The sequence below is a fragment of the Myxine glutinosa genome, chromosome 2 (assembly GCF_964187855.1).
Source record: "Myxine glutinosa chromosome 2, kmMyxGlut1.1, whole genome shotgun sequence".
Taxonomy (NCBI): Eukaryota; Metazoa; Chordata; class Myxini; order Myxiniformes; family Myxinidae; genus Myxine; species Myxine glutinosa.
In genome coordinates this window covers 197,378,345-197,401,266 of record NC_136262.1, presented here as the reverse complement: position 1 = coordinate 197,401,266, position 22,922 = coordinate 197,378,345, and the positions used below count along the sequence as shown (strand labels likewise).

Genomic DNA, 22,922 nt, shown 5'->3' with positions numbered 1-22,922 from the left:
TCTCTCTCTCTGTCTCCCTCTGTCTCTCTATATATCTCTCTCTGTGTCTCCCTCTGTCTCTCTATCTCTCTCTCTGTGTCTCCCTCTGTCTCTCTATCTCTCTCTGTGTCTCCCTCTGTCTCTCTATCTCTCTCTGTGTCTCCCTCTGTCTCTCCCTGTGCTGATCTCACAGTAATTAGATGCTGGTCTGACAAATGGAATATGTCTTTCAGTGCTGGTGAGTCCCACCCCGTCACTCCAGAAGGATTGTCAAACGAACGACCTTTCAATAAACATGGTCAGCCACTGAAAGAGTTTCAGTCTCTTCAACATCTAGGCCATATCATCAGGCACGTGTTTTCGTTGGCCAATCATATTGCAAAGTTAATGTCCAATGCCAGCTGCGGAGTTGGCATCCTCCATCATTCCAAGTCATTCCTTGAAAAATCAGAACTACTCACAGCCTACCATGCCTTTGTAGCTCAATGGATTACTGCTTTCCATTATGGGCTGGCACCGCAGCATCACATCTGTTTTTCTATAATTCTGTCACCGAGAGCTCTCAACATTATTGGAATCTCCAGTGATGATGTGGAAGCAAAGGCCTGTTGCACTCACATTGGAGACAGGTCAATGGCGTTTCTGCCTCTCATGGTATTTCTCCCTCTGCTCTCTCAGCCCCAGATTCTCCAGGATGCACGTGCTCTTCCAGTAACCTCCACCTGGTTAAATTTAAAAAATCTAAGCTTACTGCACACCTCCTCAATTTGTTCCTCCTTTCTCCTGTTTGTGCAACTACCTGAGGTTAGATTGCACTCTTTCCTCCAGAGCTTCATGCAAATGATACACCACCATCTAATATCATCCCCCATTCCTATCTGTGATTTGCGGTCTCCACCTATTTACCTCCACCTATAAACGAACCCTAGTACTTGCAAGTTATTATGATGTTTTTCTACCCTCCTCTGCTCTTTCCTTTGTTGTCCATTTGCTGCCCTATTGCACGGACCTTTTACCATCTGACTCCTCGCTCTTTTGGATTTTGTCTACAAACAAATAAATGTTATTCCTTTTGTTAATGTGCGAGTTACTGACTTGTGGAACAAGGTAATAGAGAAGAAATTGTTGCATCATTTTGTTTTAGGTTTTCCAACTCATATTTTTGCCAATGAGGATTGTTTGGGTGAGCACTGGCCTTGATATCTTGTTGACATTTTGCTGTCACTATCTCGAGTTCCTTGCAAACTAAATAGGACTTATGAGGACCAAAAAAAAAACATTTGAATGTTGTGTCTCTATTAATCCACCTGTTTATTTTCAGCTCAAATATCTTTGCCCTACTACGTCCATGGAATTACATTTGGGTCGGAGATCCAGTTTATGAGGAAGCTTTCTGCCGAGTGTTCAGCGAATCTGCACCCGGAGCCCGTACAGCAAACGAGATCATTTGATCTTCCAGTCCTTGTGTTTTGTGTGAACTCAACACGAGTGGGAACTGATGCTGCAGCTGCACTCAGAAATTGTGAATCAATATGTGGAAGTGAGTGATGCAAACATTGTTTAAAGTAGAAAATAAAACGATATATACAGTACCCCTCCATACAGTAAGTATTGGTACAGTGAAGTGAAATTTGTTTTTATTGCTAGACTCAAGAAATTTGGTTATTTGAGATCAAAAGATAAATATGAGGCAAGAGAACAGAAGGTCAGCTATTATTTCTTGGTATTTATATGTATACATGTTTTACCATTGTAGAACAATCGCACCTTGGATGTTCAGCCCCCCATTTTAGGTAAGCACAAGTATTGGAACAGATTATCTTAAATGTAAATTAAAGTAACATAATAGTTGTGTCTGTTATATTATATATATTGTTACGGACACGGCTTAAGATGTTATGATGGGCCGAGCGGAATGGCCGCCGTGTTCGCACAGTTTACCCGATTACCCGATTACACCCGACGTTGACCAAGTCGCGCTACGCTAAATCAATGAAGGAAAGGACACAACGGCTGGGATAAATGAAACGACACAAGGGGGTACAGTTCTCAAGACCTCCGGAGGAGGATATAATTGGTGGTGGAGAGAAGGGGTAGATTACAAGGTATGAGGTAAAGCACAGAAGAGATAGGCACTTAGACACAATCTTATCTAGCCCAGACAGACCACAGACAAACGGAACAAGACTGACTTACACAGGGATTGATGGCAGGGAAGGACAGGCAGTCGATAGCACAAGGTGCACCTTGGCTCAGGGGCAGAATCACGCACGGTCCAGTCCAGAGATGCGGGAAGGTATTGCAGCGCTCGGAGGTGGCGTCCTTCTCTTTCCAAGCTGAGGGTGCATCTGACGTCACCTCCCTCTTCCTGCGCATGCTCAGCGGGGAGTGACACACCCTCGGCTCGTTGGCTCCGCCCCAGACGGAATCGGTCCGCCGCTTCTATGCGGGGGGTTACCGGGCTCCGCCCTTGACGAGGAGCTGACAGCGAGCCCCTACGTGGTAACCCCGTCGAGCACATGCTCGATGGCGGCTCGTTGGAAAAGCTTGGTGCCCTTTCAACACCCCCTACCAACCAAGCCGGAGTGAGGACGCACACTCCCCGCGCCGCCGCCGCTGTTGTTGTTGTTGTTGTTGTTGAACCGTGAGGAAGAGCTGCGGGGAGGTATTGGGAGGTCCTAAACTTCCTAACGGTGCCATACAATCACATTCTGGTGCAACGAAGAGTCAGAATTAATGGAAACGAGTCCTTAACTGACATAGACTAAGAATAACTAGCAAGATGTCCTATAGTTGTCTACGTGAGATGCGGTGGACCTGGATGCGACATTTAATGGGGGAAATAGGGGGAGGTCGGGTCTACAGAGTGTTGTTTACAGGAAATGGGACTAGGGAATGGGGGATTGGGGATAGTTGGGAAGGATGAGGAAATAGGGGAATATTTACAAGCGGATATGGATGGATGTAAATCCCATATCCGCAACATTGCACCCTTCTCTACCTCGGGGCGTCCCGACCCGATAAATTTTTACCTACGTTAGTGTGGCACTCAGATGTAGTTCCCTCTACTATTAACTCAACCCTGAGTGCGACAGTTTTACAGATGTTCATAAATGAGTAAATATGTCCCCCTGCGACGTTGCACTCTTCTCCTCACAGAAACACACCCACAGGATAACCGAATCGCGGAAAGAATCCTCAAACTAAACATACAGCCGGTAGGGAGCATCATTTATACAAGACTACACTTATATTTACACTACGATCCAGGACCTGTTCTTTGAGGAACACATGCAGATGTTATGCATAGAGAGAGCACGCATGCCAGCATCGATACACCAACCCACGAGTGCCCTGTGGCCCTACGGCCTTTAATAATGTGCAGAGCACCCCATCCAAGCACCAAAAGCACCACCCCATACACACAGTCAGCACCATCCGGTGCACCAATAAAGTGTTCAACAATAATGCACAATTAAGTATCCATGGTCACCGGTGGTGTCGCAGCCGGCCAATGTTCTGCCGCTGGTCTTGCCTTCATGGAGCGCTTGGCCTTCTGGCTTCCTTAGAAATAAAGAAAGGTGCCAACCGCGTCCATTTCTAAATTGTGGCCGTCAGGGGGGCCAACTATAAGTGGTTCACCTGTATGGCATAGGTGCCACGTTGACCCAGAGGTCCATCAATGGGTGGTGCTTGCCCGCAAAAGAACTGCGGTCCATGGTGGGCGGCCACAAAAATTGCGGTCCATATGGTGTATCGATCCAGGCAGCAAGCAGCGAAAGTACAGGCCCACAACTGCGGAGCCAGCACCTCTCTCTCCTCTCTCTCTGCCCCAAAGCCAGATCCTCGGAGGCGGGAGACAAAAGAAAACAAGTGAGTAAGGTGGTAAGGGCACAAAAGTGCATGCAATACAAGGTAATGCACACTGGGGGCACATGGGAACCAGGTGAGACAGGTACGTTCCTACCGTACGCCCCCCCCCCCCCACCAGGTAACCTACATTGCCCCTCCCTTACCCCTTACTGTATCCACAAAACACAACACTACCCATAAACATCTACTTTACACATCAACAAACGTCCCTACTGTCTTCCCCGTTCCTCCCATAAACCAAATTCGTCTTCTCTCCCTCCTAACCAATCAAATTTGCCATTTCCAACTCTCATCAAAATTTGCCATCTCCAACTCAACATCAAAATTTGCCATCACCAATTCATCATCAGTCCCTCCTAAGGAGGGAGAGATGGAATCACCCCAATGTCTCATCCACGTCGTGATGCGTCTCACAAATCCACACAGCAATTCTCCCTTCCTGCAACACAAAACAAAGAAAACACAGGTGTGGAGTCATCATCATCACCTCAGGTAAGTGGCTGCGTATGGTGCGACAGGTTCATCAATCCTAACTATTTCCTAAATGACTTTAACAACTTTACATTACCCGGGGTCTTTCCCTGCCAATCCATTGGCCAACTTATACTATGGGTTCTAAAAACCAATTCCCATTGACCAAACTGTGGTGCTTCTCAATTTGGGGTCTCACTCCCCCGATTCATCTCCCGGTGCCCTCGCACAATTTCTGGGCTGTGACGTGTAGCTCTCCCAGCAGGTCTACCCACCTGCACACCTCCACCACTGTAGTTGCCACCCGAGCTTACCTGCTCCTCACCCTAACCTAACTAACTGGGGAAGGCCCTCTCGCACTCTCACCCCCTCAGTGCCCTCTCTGGCACGGGCTGCCCGATCCACACCCAGGATCCTCAGGCACCCACTGACACTAACGGCTCCCAGAGCCCACCTGCGGCCTCACCTCGCCGACATCCTCACAGTGGTGGAGTGCCCAAACCAACTACACACACTAACAGGCTACACGCCCAGCCATTTCCACAACACTAATGCACCCATCCACAATACCATTCTGCAACCACACCACAAATGCCAATATCCAACCACAATTTACCTATACCCTCTACCTAACACATACACTACCCGCCCCGGGTACTCGTGAAAGGGGTCCACTCTTCCCCCATCCACACCTTCGCACCATGCACACCACTCCGTACCACTTACTCCAGCTCTCTCCACACCACTCATTCCCTGCTCCATATATTCCACACACCTGCACTTGCACACCTGTGCTCTCATACTTGGTGCCGCCTGCACCCTTCTCTCCCCCAAGCGCATTCGCGCTGATCCACAACACTCCCTACTCATACACTGCTCCACACACCTGTCCAGTTCTCACACAGCATCATCTCATCTAACTACTCCCCTCTGAAACTTGCGCTTCCCAGTCGTCCCTTTAAACTATTGCGCTCCCTCGTCATTATCATCCATACTAATCTACCTGCGTCCCCACTACAGGTATCAGTCACTAACTAATCTTAACGTTACCTAATGTCATCTTCGCTAGATCCCTACACACAATATCCTAACCCACCCGGGCTAGTTTTCACTGCCATACACCCCATAATCTATAGCGCATTTGCCCTAGTCATGGGAAGGGTAGCAGGGATGCCACCCTTACCCACCGTCATACGGCGTGAGTGGGACCTTGTGGGACCACCTCGTATGTGAGTCGTTGCCCGCCTGCCGGACCCCGTGCGTCGCCCCTTGCGGGGTCAGCGCGGGGCCGAACCGGCCGGGCCCCCACAGTACATTACCCCCAAGGGGCTCTCGTGCCTCCCCTGTCCCTCTAAAAACTACCCCTGTTGGTGTTGATGCATGGGTCACACTTCCGCAACCCGCTACCCATTCCATACCACCACAACCTTGCTCACTCACACCTCGCACCTCTCCCATCACCGGACCCTCTTGCTCGCACCCTCGTTCCATACCCTCCGGACCAGCCATACACCTCACTCTTGGCCTCTCACGAACATCCGGGTCTATCTCGACCCCCAAGCTTATTAAATCACCTGGCGCATCATACGCACGACCATATTGGTCACCACTTACACCGGGTCCTCTTTCTCTTCGCTTCTCCTCCATCACCTGCGAATCCCTCATCCGGTTAATGAGCACATCATCACGATCCGAACACAGACTTTGGACCAATTCTTTTACTTCCTCCTTTATCCCTTTCTTATCCTCTCTCCGTCGCTTCTTAATTTCGCTCACCCCTTCTTCCACTTCTTCTAATTTCTGCTTCACCTCCTTCATCTCCTCGTGCGCCCCCTTAAGTTCTTCCTCTAACTCCACCTTATTTTTTTGTATGTGCTCCCGCACCTCCCGCTCTTTAACCTCCATCACCTCTACCACCTTGTTCATTTTCCTCGTCAGGTCCTCATGTACCGTCTGACACTCTTTTTTAATTACCCCTTCGTCCTTTTTCATCTCCTTCTGTGTCGATTTTAAACCCTCTATTACCGCTGTGTTCTTCTTTACCTGGTCCCCCAACTCCTTTTGTCCCACTGTCAGTTGTTCTACTCCCAGCGTCAACTCCTCTATACCACCTTGCAATTTTACAGTCCCCTTTCTCACCTCCTTCTCCATGCGCTCCTTACAGTGCCTCACCTCCTCGCGCACTCCTCCGACCTCCTCACTCACACCTCTTCTGATCTCCTCTCCCATCACTTGCATCTCCTGCCCAGATGCCACCCTCATCTGCTCCATTTCCTCCCTGTGAGCATCCAATTTAGTTTCTACCCCCATTCTGACCCCCTCTATCTGCTGCCCCATTTGTTTAACTTCCCTTTCCGCTTGGTCCCTCATGTCCCTCAATTTGCCTTCCATACTGTTTTCTAACCCCTCTAACCCCTTTTTCATCCCTTCCATTTGATTCTCCTGCACGGCCATTCTGTTTTCTACCCCCATTAACCCCTCCTGTATTTCCCCTAATCTATTGTCTGATCCCTCTATTCTACTCCCTAACCCTCCGATCTGGGCCCCCATCCTTTGTTCTAACCGTTGGCTATTGGCCCCCATGTCCTCCCTCAATTTCTTGCTATTGGACCCCATTACCCCCATTTGCTCACTCTGAGCCTCTATTCTGTTTTTCAAACCTCCAATTTGGTCTCCCATTTGTCCCATAAGGGCCCTCATTTGCAGGAAAAAAAGGTTCGAATCCACCAACGGCGCTGCTACGGTCGCGGGCGCGGTCGCCGTGGCCATGTGCGAGGCGCCATTTTGCGCGCCCGTAACCTCGTGCGCGAGGACGCCATTTTGCGAACCTGCCGCCCTCACTGCTTCGCTCTCCTCTTGTCCCCCAATTTGGTCCTGGATCGACCCTGCCTCACTCTCCTCTACCGGAACCCAGCCGTCTTGATCTGCCATAGCGCGACTTTCAAAATTCGGGTTTTTATTTTAAAACAAAACAAATTTCACACTGCTTGTAATTTTGAGCGCGTTAAGCGCGCTTCGGGTCCGATCCTACTCCTCGACACCAGTTGTTACGGACACGGCTTAAGATGTTATGATGGGCCGAGCGGAATGGCCGCCGTGTTCGCACAGTTTACCCGATTACCCGATTACACCCGACGTTGACCAAGTCGCGCTACGCTAAATCAATGAAGGAAAGGACACAACGGCTGGGATAAATGAAACGACACAAGGGGTACAGTTCTCAAGACCTCCGGAGGAGGATATATTTGGTGGTGGAGAGAAGGGGTAGATTACAAGGTATGAGGTAAAGCACAGAAGAGATAGGCACTTAGACACAATCTTATCTAGCCCAGACAGACCACAGACAAACGGAACAAGACTGACTTACACAGGGATTGATGGCAGGGAAGGACAGGCAGTCGATAGCACAAGGTGCACCTTGGCTCAGGGGCAGAATCACGCACGGTCCAGTCCAGAGATGCGGGGAGGTATTGCAGCGCTCGGAGGTGGCGTCCTTCTCTTTCCAAGCTGAGGGCGCATCTGACGTCACCTCCCTCTTCCTGCGCATGCTCAGCGGGGAGTGACACACCCTCGGCTCGTTGGCTCCGCCCCAGACGGAATCGGTCCGCCGCTTCTATTGGGTGCGGGGGGTTACCGGGCTCCGCCCTTGACGAGGAGCTGACAGCGAGCCCCTACGTGGTAACCCCGTCGAGCACATGCTCGATGGCGGCTCGTTGGAAAGGCTTGGTGCCCTTTCAACACCCCCTACCAACCAAGCCGGAGTGAGGACGCACACTCCCCGCGCCGCCGCCGCTGTTGTTGTTGTTGTTGTTGTTGTTGAACCGTGAGGAAGAGCTGCGGGGAGGTATTGGGAGGTCCTAAACTTCCTAACGGTGCCATACAATCACATTCTGGTGCAACGAAGAGTCAGAATTAATGGAAACGAGTCTTTAACTGACATAGACTAAGAATAACTAGCAAGATGTCCTATAGTTGTCTACGTGAGATGCGGTGGACCTGGATGCGACATTTAATGGGGGAAATAGGGGGAGGTCGGGTCTACAGAGTGTTGTTTACAGGAAATGGGACTAGGGAATGGGGGATTGGGGATAGTTGGGAAGGATGAGGAAATAGGGGAATATTTACAAGCGGATATGGATGGATGTAAATCCCATATCCGCAACAATATATATATATATATATATATATATATATATATATATATATACGAACATGGTGGTGGGGTGATGAAGTTGGAAAGAGGATTGACGAGAAGAGGAAGAAGTTCAAGGAGTGGCAGAAGGCGAAGGGTACGGGAGCAGAAACAGCAGAGCATGAAAGTTATAAGGCAGCCAAGAAGGCTGCAAAGAAAGAGGTAGCAAAGGCACAGGAGGCAAGTAGGAAAATGTTCGGAGAACGCTTGGATTCGGAAGAGGGTCAGAGAGCGGTATTCAGGATTGCAAATCAGATAGCGAAAGAGAGGTGTGATGTGATGGGGGTGAGTTGCTTGAAGGATGAAGTGGGACAAATCGTTGTGGACCCAGATGGAATTAAAGGAAGATGCAAAAGATATATGGAAATGCTGTTGTATACAGAGAATAAATGGGATGGCAACATCGAGAGTAACCCAGTTTTAGGACCAGCAGAGAAGATAACTGAGAAGGAAGTTGAGGAAGCGATAAGAGCAATGAAGAGTAGAAAAGCGGGATGGCCGACGGGAGTTGTGGGAGATATGTTGAAGGCAGCAGGAAGTTAGGGTGTGAAGAGAATGACAGAGATCTGTAATCTGGTGGTGAAAGAAGGCCGCATTCCAGTGGATTGGGAACTGAGTACCCTCGTCCCTCTATACAAGGGGAAAGGTGCCCCTCTGGAGTGTGGCCCGTACCGAGCGATAAAGTTATTGGAGCATGGAATGAAGGTATTGGAAAGGGTGTTGGAGAGGAGGATAAGGAAGAAAGTGAAGATCAACAAAATGCAGTTTGGATTTATGCCAGGAAGAGTAACGACAGACGCGCTTTTCATTGTGAGGCAGTTGCAGGAGAAGTACATGGAGAAGAGGAAGAAGTTATTTCTTGGGTTTGTTGATCTGGAGAAAGCATTCGATGTGGTTCCACACAAAGTATTGACATGGGCATTGAGGAAGTTAGGAGTGGAGGAATGGTTGATCAGAGTAGTGATGGCAATGTACAAAAGAGCATGCACAGCTGTAAGGACGGGAACAGTGGTGAGTTTGAGGTGAAGGTGGGAGTGCATCAGGGGTCGGTACTAAGTCCACTACTATTTGTGCTGTGATGGAGGTGCTGGCTCAGAACGTAAAGGAGGGTTTACCGTGGGAGTTGTTGTATGCAGATGATCTGGTGTTGATTGCGGAAAGTATGGATGGACTGAAGGAAAAGATTAACAAGTGGAAGGAATGTATGGAGACAAAAGGTCTGAAGGTGAATATCGGAAAGACGAAGGTGATGGCAAGTGGTAAAGCATGTGGTGAGGTGGAAAGACCCGGGAAGTGGCCCTGTGCTGTGTGTAGGAAGGGTGTCGGAGTGAACTCCATTCAATGTACAATGTTAAAGTGGGTTCATCAAAAATGTAGTGGTCTGAGAGGGTCATTAACCAGTTTGGCAGCTACATTCAAATGTAAGGTGTGCACAGAGGGAGCTGCAGATGGACGAAATGTTGAGTTGGATCTTGGAGACGGCATGAAGCTGGAAGGTGTGAAAACATTTTGCTACCTCGGAGACATGCTGAATGGAGAAGGTGGATGAGACTCGGCAACGGTTGCTAGAGTGAGATGTGCATGGAAGAAGTTTCGGGAACTGAGTGGCGTGCTGATGAGGAGGGGAGTGTCGTTTAAGCTGAAGGGAAAGGTGTATGCTGCATGTGTGAGAAGTATTATGATTTATGGGAGCGAGACATGGGTAATGAACGTAGAGCAGCAACGAAGGTTGGAAAGGGTGGAAATGCGAATGGTTCGATGAATGTGCAGAGTATCGTTGAGAGAGAGGAAGACAAATGATGAATTGTGAAAGATGATGGGAATAGAGCCTGTGATTGATGCTGTGAAGATGAACAGGTTGAGATGGTTTGGTCATGTGGTGAGGAAGGATGAAAGTGACTGGTTGAGAAGAGTGATGGAAATGAATGTAGAAGGAAGTAGAGGACAGGGAAGACCGAGAAAGACTTGGCTAAAGATGGTGGAAGAAGAAATGCGGGCAAGGGGGTTAACAAGGAGAGATGCAGAAAATAGGGCAAAATGGAGAAGATTGTCATGGGGACCGCAAGGCTAACCCCCGCTCTAGCAGGGAAAATGGCCTTTAAAATGCATGTTGTGTGTTGTTGTATATATATATATATATATATATATATATATATATATATATATATATATATATATATATATATATATATATATATATTGTTACGGAACCGGAGAGGGCTTCCCTCGTTGCCCTGCGGAGATCAACCCGCCGCTCCTTCTACTAACCACTCTCCGTTCCTGGTCGTCCCAACGCTCTCTCCCGCCCGCAGCGCCGCCAGGGTATTCGGGCCAGAAAGTCGGAATGGGCCTTCCCGGGACCTGAGTGCAATGCTCGGTCGTGAGACAGGGAAGAGACGGCCGTTCGAGCTACGGTTTTAGGTTACCGAGCGGGTTTAGTAACCCGTAGTTCGAACCATTAACAAGCTACACCCGATGATAACGTTGGCCAAATCACGCTATGCTAAATCAATGATAGAAAGGACACGACGACTGGGAAAGATGAAACGACGCAAGGGGGTACAGTTCTCAAGACCTCCGGAGGAGGGTGTAATTACAGTGGTGGAGAAAAGGGGTAGATTACAAGGTAGAGTGAGATAAAGACACAGAAGAGATGGGCACTTAAATACAGGCTTATTTATACCCAGACAGACCACGGACAAACGGACAAGGTAGACTCACACAGGGGTTGATGGCAGGAATGGACAGGTAGGTCGATGGCACAAGGTGCACCTTGGCTCGGGGACAGGATAAAGCACAGTCCAAAGATGCAGGGAGGTCTCACAGCGCTCGGAGGGTACGTCTTCCTTGCTTCAAGCTCAGCGCGCATCTGACGTCACCTCTCTCTCTACTGCGCATGCTCAATGGGGAGTGACACGCCCTCGGCTGGTTGGTTCCGCCCCAACTGGGGCCGGTCCGCCGCTTCCATTGGGTGCGGGGGTTACCGGGCTCTGCCCTTGACGAGGAGCCGACAGGGAGCCATGTTCTGCCCCTGTTTGGTAACCCCGTCGAGCACATGTCCGATGGCGGCTCGTTGGGAAGGCCTGGTGTCCTCCCACCACTCCTACCAAGCCAGAGTGAGGACGCGCACTCCCTGCGCTCGTTGTTGTTGTTGTTGTTGTTGTTGAAGAGAACTGTGAGGAAGAGCTGCGGGGAGGTATTGGGAGGTCCTAAACTTCCTAACGGTGCCATACAATCACATTCTGGTGCAACGAAGGGTCAGAATTAATGGAAACGAATCCTTAACTGACATAGACTAAGAATAACTAGCAAGATGTCCTATAGTTGTCTACATGAGATGCGGTGGACCTGGATGCGACATTTAATGGGGGAAGTAGGGGGAGGTCGGGTCTACAGAGTGTTGTTTACAGAAAATGGGACTAGGGAATGGGGGATTGGGGAGAGTTAGGAAGTATTGAGGAAATAGGGGAATATTTACAAGCGGATATGGATGGATGCAAATCCCATATCCGCAACACTGCACCCTTCTCGACCTCGGGGCGCCTCGACCCGATAAATTTTTACCTACTTTAGTGTGGCACTCAGATGTAGTTCCCGCTACTATTAACTCAACCCTGAGTGCGACAGTTTTACAGATGTTCACAAATGAGTAAATATGTCCCCCTGCGACGTTGCACCCTTCTCCTAACAGAAACACACCCACAGGATAACCGAATCGCGGAAACCATCCTCAAACTAAACATACAGCCGGTAGGGAGCATCATTTATACAAGACTACACTGATATTTACACTACAATCTAGGACCTGTTCTTTGAGGAACACATGCAGATGTTATGCATAGGGAGAGCACGCATGCCAGCATCGATACACCAACCCACGAGTGCCCTGTGGCCCTACGGCCTTTAATAATGTGCAGAGCACCCCTTCCAAACACCAAAAGCACCACCCCATTATGCACAGTCAGCACCATCTGGTGCACCAATAAAGTGTTCAATAAAAATGCACAATCAAGTGTCCATGGTCACCGGTGGTGTCGCAGCCGGCCGATGTTCTGCCGCTGGTCTTGCCTTCATGGAGTGCACTTGGCCTTCTGGCTTCTGGCCTATGTAGAAATAAAGAAAGGCGCCAACCGCGTCCATTTCTTAATTGTGGCCGTCAGGGGGGGGGGGGGGCAACTAAAAGTGGTTCACCTGTATGGCATAGGTGCCACGTTGACCCAGAGGTCCATCAACGGGTGGTGCTTGACCGCAAAAGAACTCTGCGGTCCATTGTGGGCGGCCACAAAAATTGCGGTCCATATGGTGTATCGATCCAGGCAGCAAGCAGCGGAAGTACAGGCCCACAACTGCGGAGCCAGCACCTTTCTCTCCTCTCTCTCCGCCCCAAAGCCAGATCCTCGGAGGTGGGAGACAAAAGAAGACAGGTGAGTAAGGTGGTAAGGGCGCAAAAGTGCACGCAATATAAGATAATGCACACTGGGGGCACATGGGAACCAGGTGAGACAGGTATGACTGGTACGTTCCTACCGTACGCCCTCCCCCCCACCAGGTAACCTACATTGCCCCTCCCTTACCCCTTACTGTATCCACAAAACACAACACTACACATAAACATCTACTTTACACATCAACAAACGTCCCTACTGTCTTCCCCGTTCCTCCCATAAACCAAATTCGTCTTCTCTCCCTCCTAACCAATCAAATTTGCCATTTCCAACTCTCATCAAAATTTGCCATCTCCAACTCAACATCAAAATTTGCCATCACCAATTCATCATCAGTCCCTCCTAAGGAGGGAGAGATGGAATCACCCCAATGTCTCATCCACGTCGTGATGCGTCTCACAAATCCAAACAGCAATTCTCATTTCCTGCAACACAAAACAAATAAAACACAGGTGTGGAGTCATCATCACCTCAGGTAAGTGGCTGCGTATGGTGCGACAGGTTCATCAATCCTAACTATTTCCTAAATGACTTTAACAACTTTACATTACCCGGGGTCTTTCTCCTGCCAAACCATTGGCCCTCATTACTCTATGTGGTTCGAAGAACCAAAATCCCATTGACCATCTGTGGTGCACACCATCAATTTGGGTCTCACTCCCCGATTCAACACTCGGTGCTCCCGCACAATTTCGGTGGCTGGGTCGTGTGATGCTCCCAGCAGGTCCGCCCACCTGCACACCTCCACCACTGTTGTTGCCTACCGAGCTCACCTGCTCCTCACCCTAACCTAACTAACTGGGGAAGGCCCTCTCGCACTCTCACCCCCTCGGTGCCCTCTCTGGCACGGGCTGCCCGATCCACACCCGGGATCCTCAGGCACCCACTGACACTAACGGCTCCCAGAGCCCACCTGCGGCCTCACCTGGCCGACATCTAACAGTGGCGGAGTGCCCAACCATTCACACTCATACTAACAGGCCACATGACCAGCCAATTTCACCACACCAATGCACCCATCCACAATACCATTCTGCAACCGCACCACAAATGCCAATATCCAACCACAATTTACCTATACCTTCTAACTACTCTTTAAACTACCCTCCTCGGGTACTCGTGAAAGGGGTCCACTCTTCCCCCATCCACACCTTCGCACCATGCACACCACTCCGTACCACTTACTCCAACTCTCTCCACACCACTCATTCTCTGCTCCATATATTCCACACACCTGTACTTGCACACCTGTGCTCTCATACTTGGTGCCGCCTGCACCCTTCTCTCCCCCAAGCGCATTCGCGCTGATCCACAACACTCACTACTCACCATGACACTCATCCGCAATGCTCTCTCATTCATCACTTGTACACTCACACACACCTCGGAGCATTGCCTCACCAATGCCTCATTTGAAGCTGCTCACCAGCACTTCCATTCACACTGCATCATCTGCTCTGTCTACTCCCTTCTAAAACTCACGCTCCTCCGTCTTCCCTTACACTCAGCGCTCCCACGTCATTATCAAACACTAAGCTACTACGTCCCCACTACAGGTACCAAGTCTCCTACTTAAATCTTGTCATCTATAGTCACCTCTAGTCCCTATCAATATAACCAAGCCCTCCCTGGCTCGGTTGTCATAGCTACCCCATATACTATAGCGCATTTGCCCCCATCATGGGAAGGGTGGCAGTGATGCCACCCTTACCCACCGTCATACGGCGCAAGTGGGACCTTGTGGGACCACCTCGTATGTGAGTCGTTGCCCGCCTGCCGGACCCCGTGCGTCGCCCCTTGCGGGGTCAGCGTGGGGCCGAACCGGCCGGGCCCCCACAGTACATTACCCCCAAGGGGCTCCCGTGCCTCCCCTGTCCCTCTAAAAACTACTCCTGTTGGTGTCGATGCATGGGTCACGCTTCCGCAACCCGCTACCTATTCCATACCACCACAACCTTGCTCACTCACAACTCGCACCTCTCCCATCACCGGACCCTCTCGCTCGCACCCTCGTTCCATACACTCCGGACCAGCCATACACCTCACTCTTGGCCTCTCACGAACATCCGGGTCCATCTCGACCCCCAAGCTTATTAAATCACCTGGCGCATCATACGCACGACCATATTGGTCACCACTTACACCAGGTCCTCTTTCTCTTCGCTTCTCCTCCATCACCTGCGAATCCCTCATCCGGTTAATGAGCACATCATCACGATCCGAAAACAGACTTTGGACCAATTCTTTTACTTCCTCTTTTATCTCTTTCTTATCCCCTCTCCGTCGCTTCTTAATTTCGCTCACCCCTTCTTCCACTTCTTCTAATTTCTGCTTCACCTCCTTCATCTCCTCGTGCGCCCCCTTAAGTTCTTCCTCTAACTCCACCTTATTTTTTTCTATGTGCTCCCGCACCTCCCGCTCTTTAACCTCCATCACCTCTACCACCTCGTTCATTTTCCTCGTCAGGTCCTCATGTACCGTCTGACACTCTTTTTTAATTACCCCTACGTCCTTTTTCATCTCCTTCTGTGTTGATTTTCAACCCTCTATTACCGCTGTGGTCTTCTTTACCTGGTCCCTCAACTCCTTTTGTCCCACTGTCAGCTGTTCTACTCCCAGCGTCAACTCCTCTATATCACCTTGCAATTTTACAGTCCCCTTTCTCACCTCCTTCTCCATGCGCTCCTCGCAGTGCTTCACCTCCTCGCGCACTCCTCCAACCTCCTCACTCACACCTCTTCTGATCTCCCCTCCCATCACTTGCATCTCCTGCCCAGATGCCACCCTCATCTGCTCCATTTCCTCCCTGTGAGCATCCAATTTAGTTTCTACCCCCATTCTGACCCCCTCTATCTGCTGCCCCATTTGTTTAACTTCCCTTTCCGCTTGGTCCCTCATGTCCCTCAATTTGCCTTCCATACTGTTTTCTAACCCCTCTAACCCCTTTTTCATCCCTTCCATTTGATTCTCTTGAGCGGCCATTCTGTTTTCTACCCCCGTTAACCTCTCCTGTATTTCCCCTAATCTATTGTCTAACCCCTCAAATTTGTTTCCTAATCCCTCTATTCTACTCCCTAACACTCCGATCTGGGCCCCCATGTCCTCCCTCAATTTCTCGCTATTGGACCCCATGTCATTCCTTAAACCCCCGATCTGGTTTCCCATGTCATCCCTCAATTTCTTGCTATTCTGGGCCAACAGGGCCCCTATTTGCGCCATGATGACTTGCATGTCCATCGGCGGCACGGGTACCGCAACCGCAATCCCCTGCGCGGCGCCGACCTGTTGTTCGCGCTCCTCTTCCCCATGCCTAGCGCCGCCATTTTGCGAACCTGCCGCCCTCACTGCTTCGCTCTCCTCATGTCCCTCAATTTGGTCCTGGATCGACCCTGCCTCACTCTCCTCTACCGGAACCCAGCCGTCTTGATCTCCCATAGCGCGACTTACAAATTTTATTATTATTATTTTATTTTATTTTTTCAACTAAATATCGGGTGCTCCAATTTTGACCAAATTTTCCACAAAAAGCACAAAATTTTTAGTGCGGGACTCGAAATCCCACTCCTGACACCAATTGTTACGGAACCGGAGAGGGCTTCCCTCGTTGCCCTGCGGAGATCAACCCGCCGCTCCTTCTACTAACCACTCTCCATTCCTGGTCGTCCCAACGCTCTCTCCCGCCCGCAGCGCCGCCAGGGTATTCGGGCCAGAAAGTCGGAATGGGCCTTCCCGGGGCCTGAGTGCAACGCTCGGTCGTGAGACAGGGAAGAGACGGCCGTTCGAGCTACGGTTTTAGGTTACCGAGCGGGTTTAGTCACCCGTAGTTCGAACCATTAACAAGCTACACCCGATGATAACGTTGGCCAAATCGCGCTATGCTAAATCAATGATAGAAAGGACACGACGACTGGGAAAGATGAAACGACGCAAGGGGGTACAGTTCTCAAGACCTCCGGAGGAGGGTGTAATTACAGTGGTGGAGAAAAGGGGTAGATTACAAGGTAGAGTGAGATAAAGACACAGAAGAGATGGGCACTTAAATACAGGCTTATTTATACCCAGACAGACCACGGACAAACGGACAAGGTAGACTCACACAGGGGTTGATGGCAGGAATGGACAGGTAGGTCGATGGCACAAGGTGCACCTTGGCTCGGGGACAGGATAAAGCACAGTCCAAAGATGCAGGGAGGTCTCACAGCGCTCGGAGGGTACGTCTTCCTTGCTTCAAGCTCAGCGCGCATCTGACGTCACCTCTCTCTCTACTGCGCATGCTCAACGGGGAGTGACACGCCCTCGGCTGGTTGGTTCCGCCCCAACTGGGGCCGGTCCGCCGCTTCCATTGGGTGCGGGGGTTACCAGGCTCCGCCCTTGACGAGGAGCCGACAGGGAGCCATGTTCTGCCCCTGTTTGGTAACCCCGTCGAGCACATGTCTGATGGCGGCTCGTTGGGAAGGCCTGGTGTCCTCCCACCACTCCTACCAAGCCAGAGTGAGGACGCGCACTCCCTGCGCTCGTTGTTGTTGTTGTTGTTGTTGTTGAAGAGAACTGTGAGGAAGAGCTGCGGGGAGGTATTGGGAGGTCCTAAACTTCCTAACGGTGCCATACAATCACATTCTGGTGCAACGAAGGGTCAGAATTAATGGAAACGAATCCTTAACTGACATAGACTAAGAATAACTAGCAAGATGTCCTATAGTTGTCTACATGAGATGCGGTGGACCTGGATGCGACATTTAATGGGGGAAATAGGGGGAGGTCGGGTCTACAGAGTGTTGTTTACAGAAAATGGGACTCGGGAATGGGGAATGGGGGATTGGGGAGAGTTGGGAAGTATTGAGGAAATAGGGGAATATTTACAAGCGGATATGGATGGATGCAAATCCCATATCCGCAACACTATATATATATATATATATATATATATATATATATATATATATATATATAGTATATAGTATCAATAACTATAAAAGTATCAATAACTGCACTGAACCTGTGACCCAGTGACATCACCAAACTTACGGTATTTTCTTATGAGATGCTTCTCCAGCCTTTACTGCAGCCATTTTCAGTTGTTGTTTGTTTTGGGTGGTTTCTCACTTTAGTCTCCTCTTCAGCAAGTGAAATGCATGCTCCATTGTGTTTGAATCAGAAGATTGACTTCACCAGTCGAAAACCTCCCACTTTCCCCCACGATGAACTCCTTGGTTGGGTTGACAGTGTATCGTGGGTCATATTCTTGCTGCACGATGTATCGCAGCCCAATGAGTTTAGAGGAATTTTCTTGTACACAGAGAGAGAAAATGTTTCTGTACACTTGTGAATTCATTCTGCTGCTGCCATCATTCGTTACATCATCAATAAAGATGAGTGAGCCAGTTCCAGAGACAGCCATGGAAGCCCAAGCCATGACACTTCCTCCACCATGCTTCACAGATGAGGTAGTATGCTATGGATCATATGCAGTTCCTTCCTTTCTCCACACTATCACCTTTCCATCACTTTGGTAAAGGTTTATCTTGGTCTTATCTGTCCATAAAACTTTGTTCCAAAACTCTACTGGCTCACCTCTGTACTTCTTGGCAAATTCTAATCTGGCCTTTCTATTTTTTGTGTTGATGAGAGATTTGCATCTTGTGGTGTAGCCTTTGTAATTCTGCTGTTGAAGTTTTCTGCGAACGGTAGATTGTGATACTTTCACCCCTGCACTCTGGAGGTTGTTGGTGATGTCAATGACAGTTGTTTTAGGGTTTTTCTTTGCAACGCAGATGATTTTTCTGGCATCAACTGCAGTTTTTCTAGGCCGACCTGGCCGTTGTCCATTGTTAAGTACACTCGTGGTTTCTTTCTTTTTCAAGATATTCCAAATTGTTGTTTTGGCTATGCCCAAAATTTGTGCTATGGGTCCATTTGAATTATTCTGTTCTTTCAGCTTCCAAATTACTTGCTTTTCTTTCATAGACAGTTCTCTGGTCTTCAAGTTGGTTATACTGACTGACTCCCAAGGAAGAAATCAAAGGATAAAACCAAGACAAGACATTCACAGCTCTTTTATGTGTGAACAATCAATGGAATGGAACAAGATACCCCAGTCAGTCATTTGTTCCAATACTTATGCTTACCTAAAATGGGGGGCCTAAACATAAAATTACTATTGTTCTGCAATGGCAAAAAAAAGAAGAAGCATATAAATACGAAGAAATAATAGCTGACCTTCTGTAGTCTTGCCTCATATTCATCTTTTGATCTCAAATCCAAATTTCTTGAATATATAGCAATAGCAAAAAAATTGACAACACTGTTCCAATACTGGTGGAGGGTGCTGTACATTAGTCAAACTGCTGTTTGGTGTGGTTAGACAACACAAAGTGGACAAGAGACTGTGCATAAATGACCTAGAGAGGAATTCAGTGGATGAAATACCTCTGCCAGGCTGAATAGTTTATTTTGTATCCCGCAAGTAGGCTGGATCTGCTTCTGGACCTGAACCAAAATCGAATTGGCTTGTTTTGTCACCTAGTCAACTCATCCACCAAGTTTTGACATAAGTCGTACACAGCGTTTTGAGATATCATGATATATATCGTTTTAGGCCCCACATCTCAATGGTGAGGAATCACTTCAAATGTTTTTTTTAAATCGTATCCAGATCCGAATCTTTACCAAAATCTAATCATTTCGACCTTGTCCCATACCCAACCTCTGCACCAAATTTCATCTGAATCCATCTACAACTTTTTGAGATATCCTGCTATGTATCGTTTTTGGCCCTCTCTCCCAATGGTGAAGAATCACTTCAAAAATTCTAGTATCCAGATCCGGATCTTCATCAAAATATAATCATTTTGTCCGTGTCACATACGCCACATCTCTGCCAAATTTCGTCCGAATCCGTTCCACAATTTTGTGAGATATTTTGTTTACAAACGGACAAACAGACAGACAGGGATGAAAACATAACCTCCACCCACCTTTGGTGGCGGAGGTAATTAATTGATCTAAAGGAGTCAATGTACCATGGAAAAAAGTTTATTTTCCCTTCACTCATGAATATGCCGTTTCTGCCTTAAAGATGTCTTCCTTTCAGTGCCCTGTGGTGCATACCACTGGCAGCATTGCAACGTGTGCGAGATGCATGTTCTCTTCCATGCTCCCAGCATGCTCCATATATTGATCGAGTCTAAGTACACTGAATTAGTATTTGATGAAATTATTGGGATTCACAATGACTGGTGCTGTAGGTTAGATTGCACATTTGCTTTTTGGTGTCGTGTCAGGTGGTGGTGGCAAGTTGATGTACGTGGTATACTGAATATGAGGGCCCATTTATGTCTTACTTTTTAAATATAAATATTTTGGAGAGGTAAAGGCTTTTTCGTTGTTCGATTCTTCCCTTTACACCGAAGGCTATTTTTTAAAACTAATTTTGTCTGCTGCCACCGACATTCTTCATCATCTTTTAGACCACGTCACCCATGCAGCCTTGCATGCAACAGAGAACAAACAAACAACCATAGGTTGGTAATAACAGCACAGGCATTGATGGGCCAAATGGCCTCCTCCTGTAGGAAGTTCCTTGTAAGGGAACATATTATTATATTACTAGTAAAAAGTCACTCATATATGATGAGTAGGAACAGTTTAATCGACGGTGTAGGCTCTTGAGTGTGCAAAAGTTCGAAGCCTCGGCCTAGTGTCACATGTGCTTATATCTTCTTTATTTATTAGACATCATACGGATGTAAATGAACAGTCATTTTACTCTACGTGCGTTGCACATCACGTGCAGAGAAATTCACCTCCCTGAGCCTTGTATTTATTGTTATTTTTAAAAACGCTTCTGTACACCGCCCTTGATGCTCGGTTTGCAAGCCACCGTCTACAATTCCAATAGAAGAGACAATTACACTTTTATGAAAAATGTTTTTCAAGTTTGTTTTGTCCTCAAAAATAGATCATAGTGAACACACATTCGTGCTAACAGATTGGCCTTTAAAACCTATCCTTATGAAGGGGACAGACATCTGTACAAAAACACACTTTTTTATCTGGTAGATTATTATTATCTGCAGGCTGAGGTGGTTAGGACATGTGTGCCACAACTCTAACCACAGAATACCCAAGCAGTTGCTCTTCAGTGCGGTGTGAAGAGACAAAAGGAAGCGGTATATGAGGAGCTGGAGGAAAGAGTGCATAACCATGGCTGCAGCAGAAACATCTTGGTGAAGTGTAGTATTACTTCCATCAGTTTTGATGACCTTATCTGAATATGCATCTGCCCTTTGTGTCAGATGGTAGGAAAGAAACAAAAGTATTCCATTCTTCCCTCCATAGATCCCATTCTTCCTTCCAGGGCTTCAAGGCAGCTCATCAGCACCATCTCGGGATACCGCCCCATGATCTACAACCATGATCTTTTCTACCCCTCCTTTACCTCATTAACTCTCTCCAAACTCATATCTTTCTGAATTTCCAGCATTTTCTTTCACTTCCGTGATTGAGAGTTTGTGGCTTGTCTAACAGTGCATTTGTTCCTTTTACAGATCAAATGGTCATCATGGTGGTAATGAATCACTTTCCACCTCAAACAGCATACATGGATCTTCACAGCCGTGCACATGTTCCACAAAACAACGTCCTGGACACGCACGACTGCTTCTTCTCTGAAAACGCAGGATTTCACTCCTGTAATGAGAACAGGAGGGCAATTGAAAAGATAGCGAGTTTGATTTCAAATTATTTGCAACCAGAGTGGAAGCTGAATAAGCTAGCATTAGCAAGCTACGTTGGAATTTGTGGATTTGTATGGTACTCGTACACTGTGATTGATGCCTGGAAGACAATGATGATGAGAGGGCCTCCTCAAGGATAGACAATGATGAGACAAAAGGAAGATTACTTGGTTTGCATTGCTGTTTAGGTTGTTGGCTCATTATGTTTGGAAACTAGGGTTCAAATCTCATTGACTATATGTATTCACCCATTCTAATCATGTCCTTGTAATTCATGTGGATGTACACATGTCTTTGTCACATGATTCATGTGCAAGCTTCTCCATGAACCTTAGATCAATGTAAAAGAATAAAGGTAATTTGATGGGCAGATTACAACATCAACCTCTGTTTTAAAAAGACTGCTTCAATTTTCAGATTTTTCTGGTTTTAAATGATTTTATCTCTTCTCATCTTAAGTTGTCATTGGGCTAACAGGATAGCTCATAGGTAATGTGGTGTCTTTGCACTGCATGGGTAATGTTCATGGGTAATGAACGTAGAGCAGCAACGAAGGCTGGAAAGGGTGGAAATGCGAATGGTTCGATGGATGTGCGGAGTATCGTTGAGAGAGAGAGGAAGACAAATGATGAATTGCGAAAGATGATGGGAATATTGCCTGTGATTGATGCTGTGAAGAGGAACAGGTTGAGATGGTTTGGTCATGTGTTGAGGAAGGATGAAAGTGACTGGTTGAGAAGAGTGATGGAAGTTAATGTAGAAGGAAGTGGAGAATGGGGAAGACCGAGAAAGACTTGGCTAAAGACGGTGGAAGAAGAAATGCGGGCAAGGGGGTTAACAAGGAGAGATGCAGAAAATAGGGCAAAATGGAGAAGATTGTCATGGGGACCGCAAGGCTAACCCCCGCTCTAGCAGGGAAAATGGCCTTAAAATGCATGCTGTTGTTGTTGTTGATCCTATGATTGCTAATTCTCTTTCAGGTATTGTTGGTTTTCGATACAGATTAAACTCACCTGAAACCCTGTTGTAGATCTGATTATTTTACAACAAACCTGTCAGAAATGGTTAAATAGGAGCTCCTTAGGCGAAGAGTTAAGGCTTAAAACATCAGCTTCTCCTTGATTCCCACAGCGGTTAGCGTACACCTCGATCAACTTCCGGTTTGATTTCATCCAGATGATTTGGAAAGTATATTTTCTTCAAGTATCGGTGACTGGCAGTTAGTTC

The 22,922-nt window shown here is 47.9% G+C and overlaps 1 protein-coding gene across 1 annotated transcript in view; it reads left to right on the top strand.

Annotated features, from left to right (window-relative positions):
* Positions 1-22,079, top strand: part of LOC144890699 (uncharacterized) — a 45,665-nt gene extending 23,586 nt beyond the window's left edge. The window contains exons 2-3 of the mRNA XM_078772156.1: positions 1,301-1,519; positions 21,507-22,079. Coding sequence (XP_078628282.1) covers positions 1,301-1,519; positions 21,507-21,835 — 548 coding nt within the window. The 3' untranslated portion in view covers positions 21,836-22,079. The remainder of the gene's footprint in view (positions 1-1,300; positions 1,520-21,506) is intronic.
* Positions 22,080-22,922: the final 843 nt, after the last annotated feature.